Raw genomic sequence first — 18,153 nt, 5'->3', positions numbered from 1 at the left:
GCCCTGTATATTATATTAGAGCACAGTCAACAAGCACACAGTCCCTGGGTTGAAAACCCATCGAAGGGTGGAACATCGAACATCTATTGTGTCTAGTAAGGATGAAAGTGGATGCGTATCGCCACCTACATCTAAAGTCTGACGCTTGTTAACTCAGATTTATCACAGCATAAATTTAATAAACGAATAAATGTATACAAATAAATAGATCTATCCATTCTGGGCAAATGGCTGTCCAGTCGTTTCCTGAAAGCTTCCCACGACAGGGCACCGGCAGCTTCAGGAGGCAGGCTGTCCCACTGCATTGTAGCTCTGGCGGTCCCAAAATTCCACCTGAGTTCAAGTTTGGATTTTTCACTGCAAAGCTTCCACCCGCTGATTTTGCCCAACCATCAACATGTAGGGGATAGATCCACCCCCTCTTCTCTGTGACATCCCTTCAGGGTCGGAAGATCGCAATCACGTCTCTCCTGCGCCTTCTCTTCTGAACATAACCGGTTTTTTTAAACTGCTCTTGGTAGGATTTGGCTTCCAAGCCCCTCCCCATCTTTGTTGCTCTTCTCTGTGCTCTTTCCAGTTCCTCGGCATCCTTTTTGGATTGTGGAATTTATTCTGTGCTTGTATTTAGTGCCTCATCTGAACCTAGTCAAGCTGGTGTGGATCCTGTCGGATGGTGGAAGGCATGGGGACCAGGGGGGCATGCTGTGGCATCTCCCCCAGGAACACTGCTGTAGCGGCGGTTCGGTCAGCGTCTTTGACCTTGGCAACTTTAAGATGGGTGGACTTCAACTCATGCTGGCTGGGGAATTCTAGGAGTTGAAGTCCACCCGTCTTAAAGTTGCCAAGGTTGAGAAGCACAGAATTAGATGAATTGTAACTTGGTCTCAAGCCTCGCTCGGCCGGATGAGATCAAGGAGTCAGGGGAAGGAGTGTTTGATGCTGGTTTGGGGGCAAACACACAAACTTGGCAATTGCAGGAGGAATTTCTCACTCTTTGATTCTCCCTCTCACCTGGGCTGAACTGCAGTTAGAAGCTTGCAACAACCTCCCCTTCTATCTTTTGACTGTTGATGTTTGCCAGGCTCCCCACAACCTCCCATCACGCCATATCCCCGCCCCCTTTATCTAATACCTAGAATAAACTGGATTCACACAACACATTAAGCCATAAAGCCGGGTGTACCCTACATCTCAGTGGCTGCAGTTCCATCCCAGAAGATCCCACCCAAAGTATGGCGTAACGAAATGGGCAGACACCGCCCGCGGGTCACCATTTCCAAATCTTTTGGGGGGAAGAAGCGGAGGGTTTCGCCTGAAAAATCGCCAGGCCGGCTGAGAGGAGGGAGGTCCAGCAGCCAAGCAACAAAAACACGAATCGTTCGTTTCCCTTCAGAAAAGTTTGCCCTTAAACCGCAAGTCGGGCCTCTAGAAAGAGCCTCTATGGGGAGGCCCTCGAAAGCCCATCGCTGGCCCGCCCGCCCGCCGTCCAGCCCCTGGAAACGGGGCAGAGCGTCCCCTTCGCCACGCCGGCGCCCCTCGAAGGGCGGCCGCGAGTCCCACGGTCCGTGCCGGGCGAGGCCCCGGGGGAGCCAAACCCGGCCCCGGCCCCAACCGCCCCACCGAGGGGACGCGCGCGGGAGGAAAGGCGGCCGCGCCCGGACTCCTCCCGCGCGCAACTTGCGCGAGCCGCTGGGGGCCGCTCTGCGCCGCGGGCGCTGCGCCACGCGCTCGGCGGCCGGGAGGGGGCGCGGGCGAGGCGCTCCCTGGTCCAGCTCCCGCAGCATCCGCGGCCGACGCGCCTTGGGAGCACGAGCCGCTTCCCGGGCTGGGTTGGGCTGCGCGCCGCGCCGCGCCGCCCCGCTCGTTTGGGTTGGCGGGCGGGCAGAGCAAGGCAGGGCAGGGCAAGGCAGCGCAGCGCGCATGGCGAGCCGAGTCCGGCCCCGGCCGGGCGCCCTTGGCGGAAAAGCGCGTTCCGCGCGGCGGGGAGGGAGGGCAGAGGGGGCCGCCCGAGTCCACGCGCGCCGCGGCCGCAGCCGCCGAGCCGGGCCCGGCCTAGCGCCTAGCAGCCGCCGGGCGGCCGGAGGAAGGGCGCGGCGCGGGCGGCCGGCGCTGGAGCATCCGCAGGTAAGGGTCACCTTGAGGCGCCGCGGCTGGTTCGCGCGTGTGGCGGGCGGGTCCCCGGCGGGGCGCGGGGCGGCCCTCGGCCCGGGGCTGCCGGCGGGTAGCAGCCCGCTCGCCAGGCTTGCCCGAGGGGAAGAGGAGCGAAGGGCTCGGGGTGGCCCGGGGAGGCCGCGCCCCGAAATACCTGCGGGAAGCGAAAGCCCGTTGGGGCGCGGCGGGAGGGGCCGGGCCGGGGGACCGCTGTAAAGCGGGGCCGGCTCTAGAGGTGGGGGCGGGGTGGGCGTCCCCGCTCGTAGAAAGCCAGCGCGTGAGGGAAGAGCGCCCCGTTCCGCCTCGGCCTCTGGCCTGCCGCCCCACCCGTCTCCACTTGAGCAGTTCTGAAACAGTTAGCTTCAAAGGTGAAAGGAACCTGTTCTGCTATTTATTAGAAAGTCAACCATCTTAAAATGAGAAAAGGCCAAAACTAAAGTGCTAGTTTGGGGTCTGGTTGAGGCCCCAGGCTAGAACCCGGCAGCCCTCTGGTCTTAGGCACAAAGCCAGCTGGGTGACCTTGGGCCGGTCACTTTCTCTCAGCCCTAGGAAGGAGGCAATGGCAAACCCCTTCTGAAAAGCCTGCCAAGAAAACTGCAGGGACTCTTCCAGGCAGTCTCTGAGAATCGGACACGATTGAATGGATTGGAAAAAAAATGCAATACACCAAGGACTGAGTAGCTGTGGTGAAAAGGTGGTCCCTCAGGAACTGGGCAGCAGACAAATCTTTGTGAAAGGGAAGTAGCTTCAGTATGGGGGCTTTGTGACAGGGAAGAGTCAAAGAATTTGGGTCACAAGTCACTGAGGAGTTAATGCACCTGGAGACGCTCAGAAACTGACCTAGACTGGTGGATTTCCATTCTGGGTTACCCAAGGATGCAGACATCTTCAAAGACAAGTTTTTCTCAGCAGCTTGAGTACAAAACGGCGAGGTGATCAGGAAGGGGGGGGGTTGCTCATGAACTTTTATTTATTTTCATTACAAAATGTATCCTGCCCTTTGGGGGCTAAGCCACTGCCCAGGGGGAGCCGCTGAGATGATAAAATACAGTAACTCTTCCCAAAGTGGGACAGGGAGGGGAAGTGAATAAACAGAGGTACATGCAGATAAAACATAAAATTTACATTTTCTGTTTTTTTTTTAAATCATCAAACATTTTACTGAAGAAAATGGCACCAATCTAGCTTTCCGGGGCAAGAGCTCCACAGTGTAAGAAAAACAATAAGCATTAAAGGATGCTATGATTCAGCCATCTGGTTTTGGGAAAGAGATTGTTGGCTTCTTGCATGCCAACGTTATTCAGGATAGCAGCTCTCAAACTTGCCTCTCTGGGTTCTACCCCCTGGAATCCATTTCCTGTAGGGGGACACACGCACCCCCCGCCCCAGTTGGCAGCTTGATTTCAGAGCAAAGAGATGCTGAAGTTCATGAGGTCCCCTTTACCTCAGGAGTAGGTAGCAGGCAGCCCCTGGCCCACAAGCCATCTTGGGCCTGCTTAGGAATGGTCCTCAGAGCTGCAGCCAATAAATTCTAGCAGCAAAACTCAAAGAAACCAATGGAATTTCCCAGTGTTTTTCAGTAGAACACATCAGAGGAAGAACTAGTACTATTAGTAGGACTTGTATGCTTTATTTTAAATATAAATTCAAATAAACCAATCCCCACCATCTTCTTCCCCAAACCAAACACTTATAAATCCCAGACTGCCCTTCAGGCTCTGCTCTCCAGAAATATCTGGCCTCTGGCAGCCAGTTGGTTACACTGAGCCATGTGTTACCTGATTTGCCCCCTCCCCTCTAAATGGTACCCCCAGGTTGGCTCCATCTTTGTGCCCATTTAAGACTGCTCAAGCCAGGAGGTGAAAAACAGACTGCAGGCGACAGGTCCCTATTCAAACAATGCTGCTCTGATGCCCTTTTGTGCTGGGAGGGGTCTAGTTGGGTATGTCTGGTTGGGAGAAGGGCCCCCGCTTGAAGGGAACCAGGGTGCCTTCACTGGCCCTTCCGTGGTCCCCAGTAGCAGCAGGGAATAAAAATGATGGTAGAAGAGCCAAGGGTGGCCTTTCCAAACTCATGCTGCAGAGAATTCCTTCAGCTCATTTGCATTGCTGATTGCTGCACCTCCTCAAGACAATGGCAGAAGATAGAGTTGTGAGCCCTTCCTGGGCCATTCCTTTTGTTAAGCAGAGCTGTGGGCATAAGCTTGCCAGTGACTCACCCACCCTTCCTTGCAGCTATTCTGCTGATGAAAAGAAGTTTGGAAATCAGCTTGATCTCTTCTTTGCCTGTTTGTCTCCCTTTTTCCCCAAGATGGGATTATCTGGACTAATAATGCTTTCCTGCAGAAATCTGGAAGGAACCCCCCCTACCCCCCCTGGGTTTGAGTTTCTGCTCTTACTTGCTCAGACACGCCCTCCCCTCCCCACTTTTCCATCTCCATCCATAGCTGAGGTTGCTTGGGGAAACTGCAGAAAGGGGCAGCTGGTCCTGAGCTTCTTCTCCCCATACCTTCTCGGACCCCTCGGAAGAGAGACCTTTCTCTCTGGGCTGGACTTGGCCCAGCCAGGAGGATCCTCAAGCAGGTGGCAGCTGCGGGGGGGGGGGGGCAAGAGGTTGGACCTTGCAGGAGCTCAGCCAAACCCCGCCCGTTCGTTGCCTTCCTGGGCTCTTGACCAGCTGAATTTTCTCACTGCCTGGAAGAGCCAAGTGGCTTCGCTTGAATTGCTGGAGGCAGAATCAGAGCGAGGAGGAAACCCATCCAGAGAACATTAGCAAAGGAGGTACCCATCTGGACCCTGTCTTCCTTTCCCCCTGCTTTGTGAGGCCTTCCCCCTCCCTCCCTTCCTCTTTACTTTTCCTCTTTTCCTCTTTCTCCCCAACCCAGAAATATGCCCGTTCCCAAGAGAAGTGCCTGTAGAAAAGGTGCTTCCTCTTAGCATGCATGTCTTTCTGCCCTCTTCTGCAGCTGAGCCTGCTGTAAAGTGGAGTGCTTGATAAAACTTTGCCCCATTTCCCCAAACTCTCTAAATTGCAGTATTATCTGTAATTTAGCTGAAACAAACCTGCTGCTCCATCCCTACCTCCTGCTGAACTCAGTAATGTGCTAAATTCTCAGGGAGTATTAATCGCTTCTGATTTTATCACTTGGTCTGTTAACTGCAAATTTTCTTGTGCTGTGTTCCCTGTAAATGGCCATCTGCTTGTTAGGTTTTGCCCTTGACCATTCATCTCAAGTTTTATTTATTTAGAGATTTTATATGCAACTCAAACACTGCAACTGTGGGCGGCATGCAATAGATCAAAAAACCAAAACAAGATAAATTCATTAAAAATCTAGAACATTAATGGGCAGCCAGGAACATATTCCTATTCCTCTAGATCGGAATGGGGCCAATAGGGTCTTCAGAATTAATGGATTCTATTGAATAGTTATTACAATTTCATTTTGGAGCTTCCAGAATGTATAAACATGTTTGATTAACGCATGATCAACAGCGTTGATGACGAAAGAGCTGAGTCTTGGCTCAAGGGCAGCCTTCTCCAGTTCGGTATTAAAAGTTTCTGGTGGGGGGACCCCGTCGGGTGGCTTCTCCTTGCAACAAGCCAAGTGCGGGTGTGTCACCATCTCTCGGTGGCTGCTGGGTTTCTACGGTGACTGGGTGTTTAGGAACGTCTTGTCTCAGATTTTCCTTTGCCGTTACAGTCTGCATTTTTTATTTCCCCAGCCCTAAGCCCTCGATGAGCTGGCCTGGCCAGACCCAAGCTCCCCGTGGCATAGACACAGGACTGGCTCAGTGTTTGCCGTGCCCTTCCCGCTTTGCTCCTTGGTGACCCCAAAGGTGGAGCTTTCTTCCAGCCACTCGCAGTCAAAACTTAGCCGGCTTCCTCTCTGCTTGGAATCCACACGTGGTGGAGCCCAAGCCACCCGCAGGAGGGGAGCGGGCACTTGAGTGGGCCAGGCAGGCTGGAAGGCCAGCCCGCTGCCAGCATCTGGGGAGAAGCGGGGCTGGATCAGAGCTGAACGGAAAGGTCTGCAGCTGTCCTTACCATCTGAGGAACTGTTTTTTTCCAAGTCCCCGAACACCCTGGGATTTCTTCTCTGCAAGTTCTAGTCAGCCTCGGAGAAACCCACAAGGCAAGGAAAGGAAATCTGATCCCGGTGAGTCACCGGGAGGGACAGAGAGCAAGAAGGCGAGAGGAGAGATTGCCAGGGAGCACTGAAGTGTCTGGCGGGGCAGCTCTGAGGGAGGTGCCATCGATCTGCCCCCTTGGCTAGGGAAGGACACTCGAGACCAGGTGGGCCCCTTCAGACGGGTCTCCAGGGTCAACGCTGGTTGCAGAGGAACTCAAGCCCACCTGTGCCAGGCCGCCGTTCCCAATGTGCCTGCCAGCGGGGAAGAAGCATGACGCCGTGATGGACTCTGCCACCGGAGCATGGCTGCTCTCGCCCTGGAAGCAGGATCCCGCGCAGTGCTGGGGGCTGAGGCTGCTTTCCCGGTGGCGCCACACTCTGCCTCTGGTGGCCACTGTCCTGACGTGGCTGGCCACTGGCTCTACCATGTCCAGCCTGAACAAGTGGATCTTTGCCATCCACAACTTCCGCTACCCGGTGTTGCTGTCCTCCTTGCACATGCTGACGGCCGTGGTCGTGGGCAGGCCCCTTGCCAGGCTCCAGGCCCGGGGGTCTGGGCATCGCGCCCTCCAGCCGAAAGCCCGGCTCCGGGTTTTCCTGCTGAGCCTGACCTTCTGCGCCAGCGTGGCTTTTGGGAACCTGGGGCTGAACCACGTCCAGCTGGACTTTGCACAGATGGTCTACACCACCACCCCGTTCTTCACCCTGACGCTCTCTGAGCTGCTGCTGGGCAGGCGCCACCACCCGCTGCAGTACGCAGCCATGGGCCCCATTTGCCTGGGGGCCTCCCTGAGCTTCGTGGGGGAGGTGCACTTCGACCAAGCCGGCTGCTGCTTCCTCTTCGCCGCCACCTTCTTGCGAGGCCTGAAGTCCATCCAACAAAGTAAGTGTGCTCCAAGGCCTTTGTGCATCCCACCCCGCGGGGCCTCCTCACCTGTGCTAGCTAAGCTTCTGTTCTAGTACTCTGCCCTCAAAGGCTCCAGCTGCTCTTTATATCACTCTGGTTTTTTTCCCCAGACAAGTACAACCACCCTGTGAGGTAGGATGGGTGCTAAAAGAAAGTCCCAGCCCAAAGTTCCCCAGGCAGATTCCACAGCCGACAGTATGGTCGAACCTGGGTCTCCCCAGTCCTATCTTAAACTTAACCACGATACTGTATGCTGTCTCTGGCCTCCTAGGAAGTTTTCCTTCCTGCCCCACCACGCAAGTTTGTAGTCCTTATTTATTTATTTAGTCAGTCAGTCCCCACTCATCTCCTCCCATCAGGGGACTTTGGGCAGTTTACAGTAAAATAATTGATTAAAACAACAAACATACAATATAAATACAATATATAAATATAAAATTACTCATGATAAATAAATACAAAAATAAGGGTAAAAAAGCAAAAAAGTCCAAGTGGCAGAAGAATCTGATACAGCCCATATGTGGGAGGAGGAGGAGGGAGGAGGGTCTAAGATAGCAGCCATCCCCATATAGCTCTATTCCCCTCTCCGCCCCAAGCGAGCCGGCAGAGCCAGGTCTTCAGACTCCTCCGGAAGGCCAGGAGCGAGGGGGCGAATCTCACCTCCAGGGGCAGCGTGAGGACAGGGGCATTCCTGGGAGCATCAACCTTTCGAGGTAGGCACGTTCAAGAAACAGACATGGAAGAGATTCCAGGAATGCTACTTTCCTGTTCTAGGATAACAGAATTTTGAAAGCCTCTTCGCTGCCTCTTTTTAAAGGCCGCAAGGTCAAGGTGAGGCTGTTTTGGGTCTCCACATTCTCTGCTTTCCTAGGGCTGAGCAGCTGTTTCACCTCTCCACCTTCTTCTCACCGCCAGCTCTAAATTCCTCAACAGCAGTGTTCCTCAACCTTGGCAACTTGAAGAGGTGTGGACTTCAATTCCCAGATTCTGGGAGTTGAAGTCCATACTTCTAGTGGCCACGGTTAAGAAACGGCTCTACAGGACGTGTGTGGATGACAGGTGTGTTGGGAACATCCTTAGATGCGGGAGGGCAGATGCTTTAGTGCCCACCTGTGGATACACTTAGGTGGGTTATGTCAACTTGAACTATCTCCACTTCCCTCGGGTTTCATGAAACTGTTTGGGGAACAGAATTCCAGCTGTGCTGAATCCCACCAGTTTTAGGGTAGTTTGTTCCATCCTGCTGAATTTTGAAATGTGGACTGGAAAACATTTTGAAGGCAGATTTTCAGCGAGAAATACTGCTTTGTCTTGGAAAGGGAACTGTCCCCTTTAATGTGTTTGTATGCGTGTACAACATTGGCAGAACACAACCAGTAGCTCTTTTTCACCACAAGGGCAGGGAATGATGCTCCTTCTTTAAGGAGGTGCCAGCAGGGGCACCATGCATGTCCCTGCCCATTCCAAAGCACCTTCCCCTGAGTTACTAGCTTTCTGCGTGCAGGGAAACTCCTTCCCCAGGGAAGAATTCCATCATGTGAGGACGCCCCCCCTGCAAATTCCCTTCTGTGGTCAGAAATGATAGAGCCCAGCCAACCTTTTATTGAGGGTACAGCAGACCATGAACCTGGGTGATGGTGGATGTGGGGTTAAGCCATATCCTGACTCAGAATGACTGGTCGAGGGAACCACACACAGGAGAACAGACAAGTGAACAGGGGGTGGGATCCTGGCTTGCTTCTGCTTCTTGGCAGATAAGCTAGGTTTTGGTGTTTTCCATCTTCCTTTCTGGTCTCCAGTTCTTGGGAGGAAACTCCCGTTGGCCTCTGGACCTGCCCCTCTGTTCAGTTGCAGGGCAAGCCCATCCCCACCTTAGCAATCCTGGAGGTAAGCTGGATTCTAAAGTGAAAGCTGAAAGCAGTTGCTGCCATTTCTGTAGCTGGCTCTGCTCCAACCTCCTTCTGAGAAATCCGGTTAAAACAAACTGGGAGAATCTTGCTTTCAGCCTTGCTGACCCCCTTGTCTGCCCCACAGGTGCCCTCCTGCAGGAAGAGCAGCTGGACGCCTTGACGCTCTTGTGCCTGACTTCGCTGCCCAGTTTCTGCCTCCTGTTCGTGGCCGCTCTGGGGATGGAGGTGGGCTCCGCCTGGGACGGCCTGCTAGCCTACGAGGCCGGCCTCTGGACCTGCGTGCTGTTCAGCTGCCTGGGCTCGGTTCTCTACAACTTGGCCAGCTTCTGCATCCTCTCACTGACCTCCGCCCTCACCATCCATGTCCTGGGGAACTTCAACGTGGTGGGCAACCTGCTTCTCTCCCACTGGCTTTTCGGAAGCCACCTGACTTTGCTGAGCTACGTGGGCATCGGCCTCACCCTTCTGGGCGTGGTCATGTACCATCACTGTGAGCGCATCGCTGCTTGCTGGCGCTCGCGGGCGGGCCCAGCCAAAAAAGAGTAGGGGGCTTTTGTGCACACCGAGAAGTGGCTGGGACAGCTGCCTTTCCATCTGCGAGTACATCCCTCTTCTCTGCTGGACCACAGCAGGCCTTGGGGTCTCCTACAGAGCCTGGCAGTGGTCACTATTAGCAAACGATTGCCTGCATTTGCGCAACCCTCTTAGGTTGAGTAAACCACCATAGGTTGAATTTGCTCAGCAAGCAGAGCCATAGATCATGGCTTGCATACCTCAAAAGTGGGGTTGTTCCGTGTCTGAGTCCAAACCATAGGATGGCTTAGCATTGTGTAAGTCCAGCCAAAAAGCCTCAAGAAGGAAGTTCTCTTCTCCAGACAAGCCCCTGCTTGTCTTAAATCATCTTGTATCCCGGCAAGAACTATGGCGAACACTTTTTATGGACACTGTTGCCTGCCCAGTGCAGTGAGTGTGAGATGGCTTATGGGGATTCTCGCTTTTTACAAAAATCCAAGATACCAGAAAGTTTTAGCTTCGTTTATTTTCTAAGTTAGATGAAGGAGGTCCTTGCTCTCCACAACATTTCCAAAATCTGGTCTTTGGAAAGGGAGTAAGTTCTTTTTCATTAACAGGATGTCCTACAGATATATTGGGTCATAACCTACAGAGTTTGGGGAATTTGTTTATGGTTTATTTATTTACTATATTTTTATACTGCCATATTTCCCAAGGATTCCTGGAGATTTAACTGTAGCCCTAACACATCTGAAGGACTTGGGAAATGCACAAGGTGCCAGGACTAAAATCTTATTCTGGAGAAGAGTGGGGGTCTGCAATTTTAAAATGGATCATTACTTTGGCTTTGAAGGGCTGTTGTGATAACGAGATTTGGGGCCCTTTTTGCTGGCAGAGAGTTGGGTGGGTTGGAAAGGGCAAAATAGAGTGTTAAGCCTCAGCCCTGTTGAACCTTTTTTTTACCAAAATAAGTAGAAAATTGCAGCTCAAACATGAGCAGTTTTGCCACTGATTTTAACAGTATGATCTGGACTCACACTGGAGATACAGAATGAGAGTCGGGGAGGCTGCAAACAACCAGATACCCCCCAATAAATGCAGCATTGAATGTTCCTAATAGAAGAACCCTAGCAGAACGGGACTTTGCTTTAAAGATTATTTTGGGAGGTAGACGTGCTGCGTTGCGCCTCTGATCTCCGCAAGCCACGTTGCAGCCTTGCCAGTTGCACCCTCTCCAATCCAGAAGGCAACTTGAAGGTGCCTCGGTGTTGCTGTCCCTGAGGGGTGTGGGAGAGGATTCTGTTTTCCCCCAAGGACCCCAGCATCGTGGTGTGTCCTAAAGCTCTGAACAAGTTGTGCAAAGCTCTTTCTGTATAGCAATATGTCCAGCTAGGGGAAGAGTTGCTAGTGGGTTGGGTGGAGGCACTATGTTTCCACCACCTAGTGCCATCCAGTGGTGAGCAGGTGTAGTGCAGTTCTGGGTGTGTATGTCTGCTTCCTTTTACTGCTGCCCTCTGCTGGTCAGAGTTGGGTAGTGCACTCTGCATACCTGTGCATGATTTGATGGTGTGTGTATGCTTCTTTTTAATTTTGGATGGATGGTATGCAGCTCCCCATGGGGAGGAGATTGCTTTGATGGACAGAGGTACACAGTCCCCTGGGCTGTGTGGTTGTGCATGTGAATCTGAGGGAGTGTGTGTGGCTTTGCTTGTGAGTGTATATCCCTGTCCTGCGTGGAAAGAACTGGACTTAGATGCTCTGAGTGAATAGAATCATCCATGCTGTGGGCCTGATTGGATGCACATCCGGTCCACAGTTTCTGAATGCCTTCAAGCCCCTGCCGGGGGCTTTGCATTTTAGTATTCTCACAGGGTGAAATAACGGAACAGCTTTTCCAACTTGGTGCCCTCCAGATTCACTGGACCAATTCCTCTGCTGGCCAGGAATGATGGGAGTTGAAGGCTAGGGAAAAGTAACATCGGGGGGCGGGGGGAGCAACATTGGGGGTCCTGCCCCCTTTGAAAATCAAAACCTGGCCTGGCAAGTGCCAGTAAAGGAACATTGGCACAGAATTCCTTTAGCCGCAAATTATAGCTGAGTGTTCTTATTTTAAAAGTATCCGTAGTCTGCCTCTAAGCAATGGATTTCTTGAAGGGGGGTGTTCAGGTCTGCAGTTTGAAAGGGAGTGATGTCACCTTTGCACAATGACATCATGATCCACGTCATCATGGCTCATACTGGAAGCCTCTGGTCATATCAGGGTGTATCAGCAACTGTAAATTATTTCTTAGCAGCTTTGCAGAAGACTATCTCATATGGTCTGCTTTTCCTGCCGGGAGGTTGATGTCTGCTACAGGAACTTGTGTTATTTTATTGCCATCACAACAAAGTGGAAATGTGGCTGCATATCTTCCTGTACCCAGGCTGGATGCAGAGAGTACATTAAGCTGTGGTTTGTTTAACTGTGATCTGAATAAGCCACTGGGCTGAGTTTGCACAGTACACTAAGCCATAAGCCACTGTTTATAAACCACAAACCCAAATAAACCACGTTTGCGCTTAGCGTCAGCATCATCCTAGAATCAGTATTGTTTAGTGCTATAGACTATTAGCTAAACCATTGCTTGGAATGACCAGGCAAATATGTTTACCGTTATAAAGCCAGCACAGCTGTTCATCAGCATTAAGCAAGCATTAATCAGCCAACAATTTGTCTTCTTCCCATGCATACTAACAGTCACACTCACCTGAACATCTAGCTGGTCCCCTTTTCAGCCCATCCTCCTGAGATGCAATCCTTAAGGAAGTTCCTTATGCAGAGGTCTCCTTGCAATGGAAAAGGAGTGGTGGAAAATTCTCAGTGTGAGCTGGAGGATCCAGCCCTTTGGTATATCCATAACAACTCTGCTAGTTTGTCACTTCTAGGCAAGTGCAGGATATGCCACACCTAAAACTAGCATAGGAGGATATCGGCTATTCACCCTGGATGGAGAATTCAGAATAATCCATCCTAGGTGATGGAGCTGAGATCAGCCTTCTCCAGTTTGGTTCTTAGCTGATGTGTAGAACTACAAGTCCCAGAGTTCCCAGGTGGTTTGGCTGATACCTTTATCCCTCTAGTTATGAAGTGAGACTGTAGAACTGATTCCTTTTGCCAGGGTTGGGCCTCCTTAGCTGAATTTCATATGGCTACAACAAAGATTATAGATAATTATGTAATTATGCAGAGCTGATTTTTAAAAGGGTTCTGCAAACAACAGAAGCAGATTCAGGGAGTCCTGGCCCCTTATGCTGGTCCTCCCTGCCTTTTAGGATTTTTATCTGGATTGCAGACATGCAGAGAACCACAAGTTGGCAGCAATGAGGTACAAAAACACTTCTTTGCTGCCATCTAGTGCTAATCTAATGTCTTGCAGGCCAGAAAAGGCTTGTCCCCAGTTGTCCATAAAGCACACAATATTTTGTTCCAAAATTAGGATCTTGACTGCATAAACCATGTTTTCAGTCTCTAGATAAAACAGATACTAAACTACAGTTGAGATATGTACAGAATCATGATTTACTTTAGCCAGAATCAAAACTGAAGCTGGGAGCTGAGAGGGAAGGAGAACATGGGCCTAACTTTATAGCCCATTTTTAGTGACATTTGGGATGGTTATGCCTAACCCAACACTCTTTCTGCCTAGCCTTTCTTCGCGAGGTGGTTGTAACAAAAACGAGGACAGAGAACCAGATATGATTCCTTGGGGAAAAGATAGCATTCAAACCAGAGTAAAATAATGGTGGGTTTTTTTGGGGGGGGTTGAAATAGCAGATGGTCAGGCTTCACCCCATGGTTTGGCATTAAGCTTTCCCCCCCGGAGATGTAACCTTAGTTCGGCTCTAGGTTGGGGCTGGCAGGACTCCCCGATGCATCTGGGCTGCATCTGGGCTGGATAGACTCTTCGTTGCCGATGAGGAAGGGGCTTGAAACCCAATGGCTGATTTCCCGGTTGCAGCACAAAGAAGCCACAACTTTTACGCAGGGCGGGGCTCAAACTCTGGGCTGGATCTGCCACCTTTCCGAGTGAACTGTGGCAAGGAGTCCCTTGGTGACCAAGACCTGGTAGCATAATGGACCTCTGTAGCCTGAGCCCCCCCCCCCAGCTGCCCCCTTCCCAGATTCAGCCCCCTTCAGGAAAACACAGGAGCATGTGACCCTGGGAATAGCAGGCGTTCCATTATTTAAAGACTCCCCAAAGACCAGCTTGATTCCTGGGGACTTCATGGACTTCTCCATTTGTCTTTCTTGGCCACAGGACAGAAGTAGTTTGCCCCTCTTAGCTCCTGGGATTTGGAGGGATTTCTCAATCCAGCCTGAACTCTAGGATTCCCTAGTGGCCTCCCATCCAGAAACTAACCAGGCTGATCCAGCTTAGCTTTAACAATAAAGGTGACAGAGAATCCAATAAATCAGTGTTTCTCAGCCTTGGGAACTTGAAGATGTGTGGACTTCAACTCCCAGAATTCTGAGTAACTGACACTTCACTGATCTCCTGATTGCCCTGGGAGGCTCCTGAACAACCTGTCCCCTGAGTTTCTCATTGCAAGCATTCCAGACCCCAGAAGTTTCATCATCCCTGGGCTGCTCTCCCCCCCTTCCCCCGAATTGCACCTGTCCTGTTTAGCATGCCATGACCTTTTTCCCTTCTTTGATGCCCAGTCCTGGAAGCAGAACAGCCAAGCGCAGAGATTTATTTTGTGACCTTCACTTTGACCCCGTTGTTCATTATCTTGTGGGTGGCAAGTAGGGCTGGAAGTCAGACCCAAAAGTGTTTGAATGATTTGCTACCAATCAAGGCTGAACCCTTCCCAGCCTGTTGTGAAGTGAGCACCAGGCAGCTGGCAAGCATCTCTGTCCTTGAATAAAGCTCTATTTTTGTCTTACTGGTGTGTGATGTCCTTGAATGACCTGGAAGAAAGGGGAGGGGTGGGAATATGACGCATCTCCAGCCTCTGCAGAGGCTGAAGGCGGGGAGCAGCTTGGCAGCCAAGAGAAACTGTTTTGAAAAGGAAAGAAATGGCTTTCTGGGGAAGGATAATTATTAAAGCTTGAGGGGGGAGGTTTGGTTTCTGCATGGTGCAGAAGAACGCCTTATTTTGCAATCCTTGCCAAGAACTGGTTGCTGTAGCAACTGCTGCCCAGCATTTCCAGCAGCCTGGAATAGACACAAGCAGAAGCTTTTGCAACCGAGCTGGATAATATAATACTGCATGTGATCCAGCGTATGGAAATGAAAAACCCTCAAAGCAGATCTCTAACAGACAGGATGGTTGCAAAAAAAAGAGCATCTTTTGACAGCTCAATGCTGAACAATCCAGGCCCTCTGAAAGAACATGTTGCCCTTGTGTGCAAGTAGAGCATTTACGGTTGTCATTGAAAAAGGCTGGCAGCATCAGCTGCCCAGGGCAAAATGCGCCAGCTTTCTGCCAATCAGCAGCTGGTGTTGCAAACGTCAGCCAGCATTAAAAGTGTCTCTGCATCAAGGGAACGTTTGTTGGCTAAAGTTCATAGGTTAGGGTTAGGGTTCATAGGTTGCACAGGTGCTAAAGAGGTGAGGGCATTTTTAAAGTATATTTGGCCGCCTTAGATTCCAAGGCTGAGTTTCCACATTCCATGAAGCCATGAATAAACCAGCATCTGAGGGATTTGCAGCACATGCTAAGCCAGGAAACACAGTTTACAAACCACGGTGGTTGTGTTCAGACAATGTGTTAAAGCCAAATTCAAGCAACCACGCTGTGGTTTAGTGTGCTGTGTAAACCCAGGAATCCAAAAGACATCCGTTCCTTTTGGATTCCATTTTCCCCAAGACTGGGGAATCCTGGGAGTTGAAGTCCACACATTGGGAATTTCCCCTGCTGGGGAATTCTGGGAGTTGAAGTCCACACATCTTAAAGTTGGTGAGGTTAAGAAACCCTGCCCTAGGCTCACAATATCTGCCTAGCTGGATGCCAATGCAGTTATTCTTGCTCTCCAAGAAATACTCAGCGCAGCAAATAAAGCTGTGGTTTGATTTCCAGCTGCAGGTGAGAATGGGAGTTCATTCTGCTTTTGAATAAATTGGGGTTAGCAACATAAAATGACTAGTAACAGGTGCCTCAAAATCCTTCCTAAACTTAATCTTTCCTAAATGATGTGGAAGGACTGCTTTGGCTAATTTGGAAACACTTTCAGCAACTTGTCTGTGTTTGTTTATTTTAACTTCTATCTTGCATGCTCCTGGAAAAACTTTATGCAATCCATAAAGATACTGGAAACCATCCAGTGGTTTTGTAACACTGAAGTTTTAAAATCTATTTTTCCCAGTCCTTCCTTCCTTTTTAATTGGACTCTGCTGGGCTTTTAACAGGTTGCTGCCAAAATAAAATAAAAATTAGAATGAATTATTTCTTGGCTGAGAGGTAACAGCTACTTAGTATCTTCATCACGCCTGTCAAAAAAATACAGAACTGAGGCTAAACCAAGTGTGAATCCTATACATTAATTAAAGTCAATGTTGGTGTTCATTCCTAGCAGGATTTTGTTCTAAGCTTTTATAGAAAGTCAGGATGGGGAAATGGATTGATTTGCAGCTCACTTCAAGGCAAAAGGGCTTAGAAATCTGAATATGACAGGTCCCCCTTTGCACTTAGGCAGGATTGCATTGTGGATTTTCGGACTTTTAAAAGGTGAAACTGAAAACCTGATTTTATTGGGTTTACATGACTTAACCATTTCATCAGCTGCATTGGGAGCCGCAGTTAGTTCCTCATCGTGCCTGGAAAAACCGTCTGTTACCAACTCTGCGTCGGACTCTTTGGCTGAGGCGCAGGATCCAGGTGAATTTCAGAGAAAAGGTGGCAACTGAATAGGGATTTTTTGAGGGCCTGTGGCCCAGTGAGAGTGTTTGCCCAACTCACTTTTCCAGCCATCGCTGGAGCGGATTAAATTGACCTCAAGTGGGAAAACCTGCTTGATCAGAATCCTGCTTTTGTCACATGACCCTGAAGTCCTAGCCAGCTTCCTGAAGAAGCCCAAGCGATGCCAATCCACCTCTTTTCCGTTTAGGGATGGAAAGAGCAGAACCTTTGCTGAGATCTGAGTAAGTAAGACAGTTTTCCCTTGTACTCTTTGAAAACTCCAAGAACCTGATGGGGTTTCCTCCTCTTCTGGGATAAATTGGCAGTTATATGTTGTTCCTGAATAAAATTCAGGTTAATGTAGGTGTAAGCGTAGTGTGCAAGTTAACTGTAAACAGATAGATGGTGGGGAAGTTACCTCTTGTTCTGGGTAGCCCAGCTTTCACACCAGTGTATTAAACTGGGAAAACCATGACCTTGACGATACAGTCCACATCGTTGTTGGTGTGCTATCTCTGTACTTCAACAGTTTGCTTACGCTTCTCTGAACGTGAGGATGTCTCTTTTCTGGCCATGGTCACCATCTCTGGGAATGTTTAAGCCAGCCTTCCTCGACCTTCTGACCCTGGAGGAACCCTGGAGATATTTTCCAGGCCTGGGGGAACCCCTGCGCATTCAGGCTCAAATGTAGGCCAGGAGTTACAAAATCATTGTATTTGTTTCATGGATAGGCCTGTATAGATGCATTAGCCATGTTCTTAAACTAAAAATCAAGAATGAAACTTACTTCTTTCATGTGAAGTTGCCCGAATTTGAAGTAATTTTTTAAATAAATCGTGATCTCCCAGGGAACCCCTTGTGACTTCTCACGGAACCACGGAACTCTGATTGAGAAACCCTGGTTTAAGCCTAGGAAGATAAACTCTGTTACAAATGAAGCTTCTTTTCAACTTGTTTACAATGAGTGGACACTAAAGGTTTTGCATCCCCTTCAACAAGAGATTCCTTAGACCAGCCCTGCTTCCAGCCATCAAAATAGTATCGTCACTCTCTCCGGGGTTGTTGATGTTCTTTCAACAATTTTTAATTTCCCTTTTTTCCAGCCCAGTATTTCTCATTATGGATGCTGCCTGTGAGTTAAATAGAGTGATGGTATTCAGCTTTGTTTCAGTCTCCCAGTTGTAACATGCTGTGTCCAAACAAATAAAGGAGAGTTTGCCTTAATGCAGTGTTTCTCAACCTTGGCAACTTTAAGATGGGTGGACTTCATCTCCCAGAATTCCCCAGCCAGCATGCTGGCTGGGGAATTCTGGGAGATGAAGTCCACCTGTGGAGACAGAATTTTACCAGCATCCTTCTTATAAGGAATGTATGTGTTCAGCTAACTGTGTAAGCTGTGTAATTGTCAAGGAAAATAATAGCTTCCTTGTCTCGAGAGCTCCAAGGCTCTCCTGGGGGATACGGATGCCTAAGAATAAGTTGGAATATGAGGGAGACTGGCAAGTACATGATAGGTATAAGCTGGGAGATGGCATGAATGGAAGATAAGGGAAGGGAATACAAACCAGAACCAGCAGAAGATAATACAAGAATGCAAGCATGTGCATATGGGGGATATCTTGTCCGAAAGTAGCCGGACAGGTAATTGTAATGTTAAA

The 18,153-nt window shown here is 50.1% G+C and overlaps 3 protein-coding genes across 3 annotated transcripts in view; 2 read left to right on the top strand and 1 right to left on the bottom strand.

The window, feature by feature from the left end:
- The window catches only part of PES1 (pescadillo ribosomal biogenesis factor 1), a 426,838-nt gene that overhangs the window by 44,471 nt on the left and 364,214 nt on the right, over positions 1 to 18,153 (bottom strand). The gene's annotated exons all lie outside the window — the stretch shown is intronic.
- MTFP1 (mitochondrial fission process 1) overlaps positions 1 to 18,153 on the top strand; it is a 246,205-nt gene that overhangs the window by 137,871 nt on the left and 90,181 nt on the right. The window lies entirely within an intron of this gene.
- Positions 6,517 to 9,841, top strand: SLC35E4 (solute carrier family 35 member E4). Its single transcript, XM_063315726.1, has 2 exons — positions 6,517 to 7,166; positions 9,225 to 9,841. Exons 1-2 carry the CDS (start codon positions 6,530 to 6,532, stop codon positions 9,644 to 9,646), a joined length of 1,059 nt encoding a protein of 352 aa, XP_063171796.1. The 5' UTR covers positions 6,517 to 6,529; the 3' UTR covers positions 9,647 to 9,841.

The sequence above is a fragment of the Candoia aspera genome, chromosome 15, assembly GCF_035149785.1.
Source record: "Candoia aspera isolate rCanAsp1 chromosome 15, rCanAsp1.hap2, whole genome shotgun sequence".
Taxonomy (NCBI): Eukaryota; Metazoa; Chordata; class Lepidosauria; order Squamata; family Boidae; genus Candoia; species Candoia aspera.
Note: the sequence above shows the minus strand (reverse complement) of the source record. Positions and strands in the feature narration are given on the sequence as shown.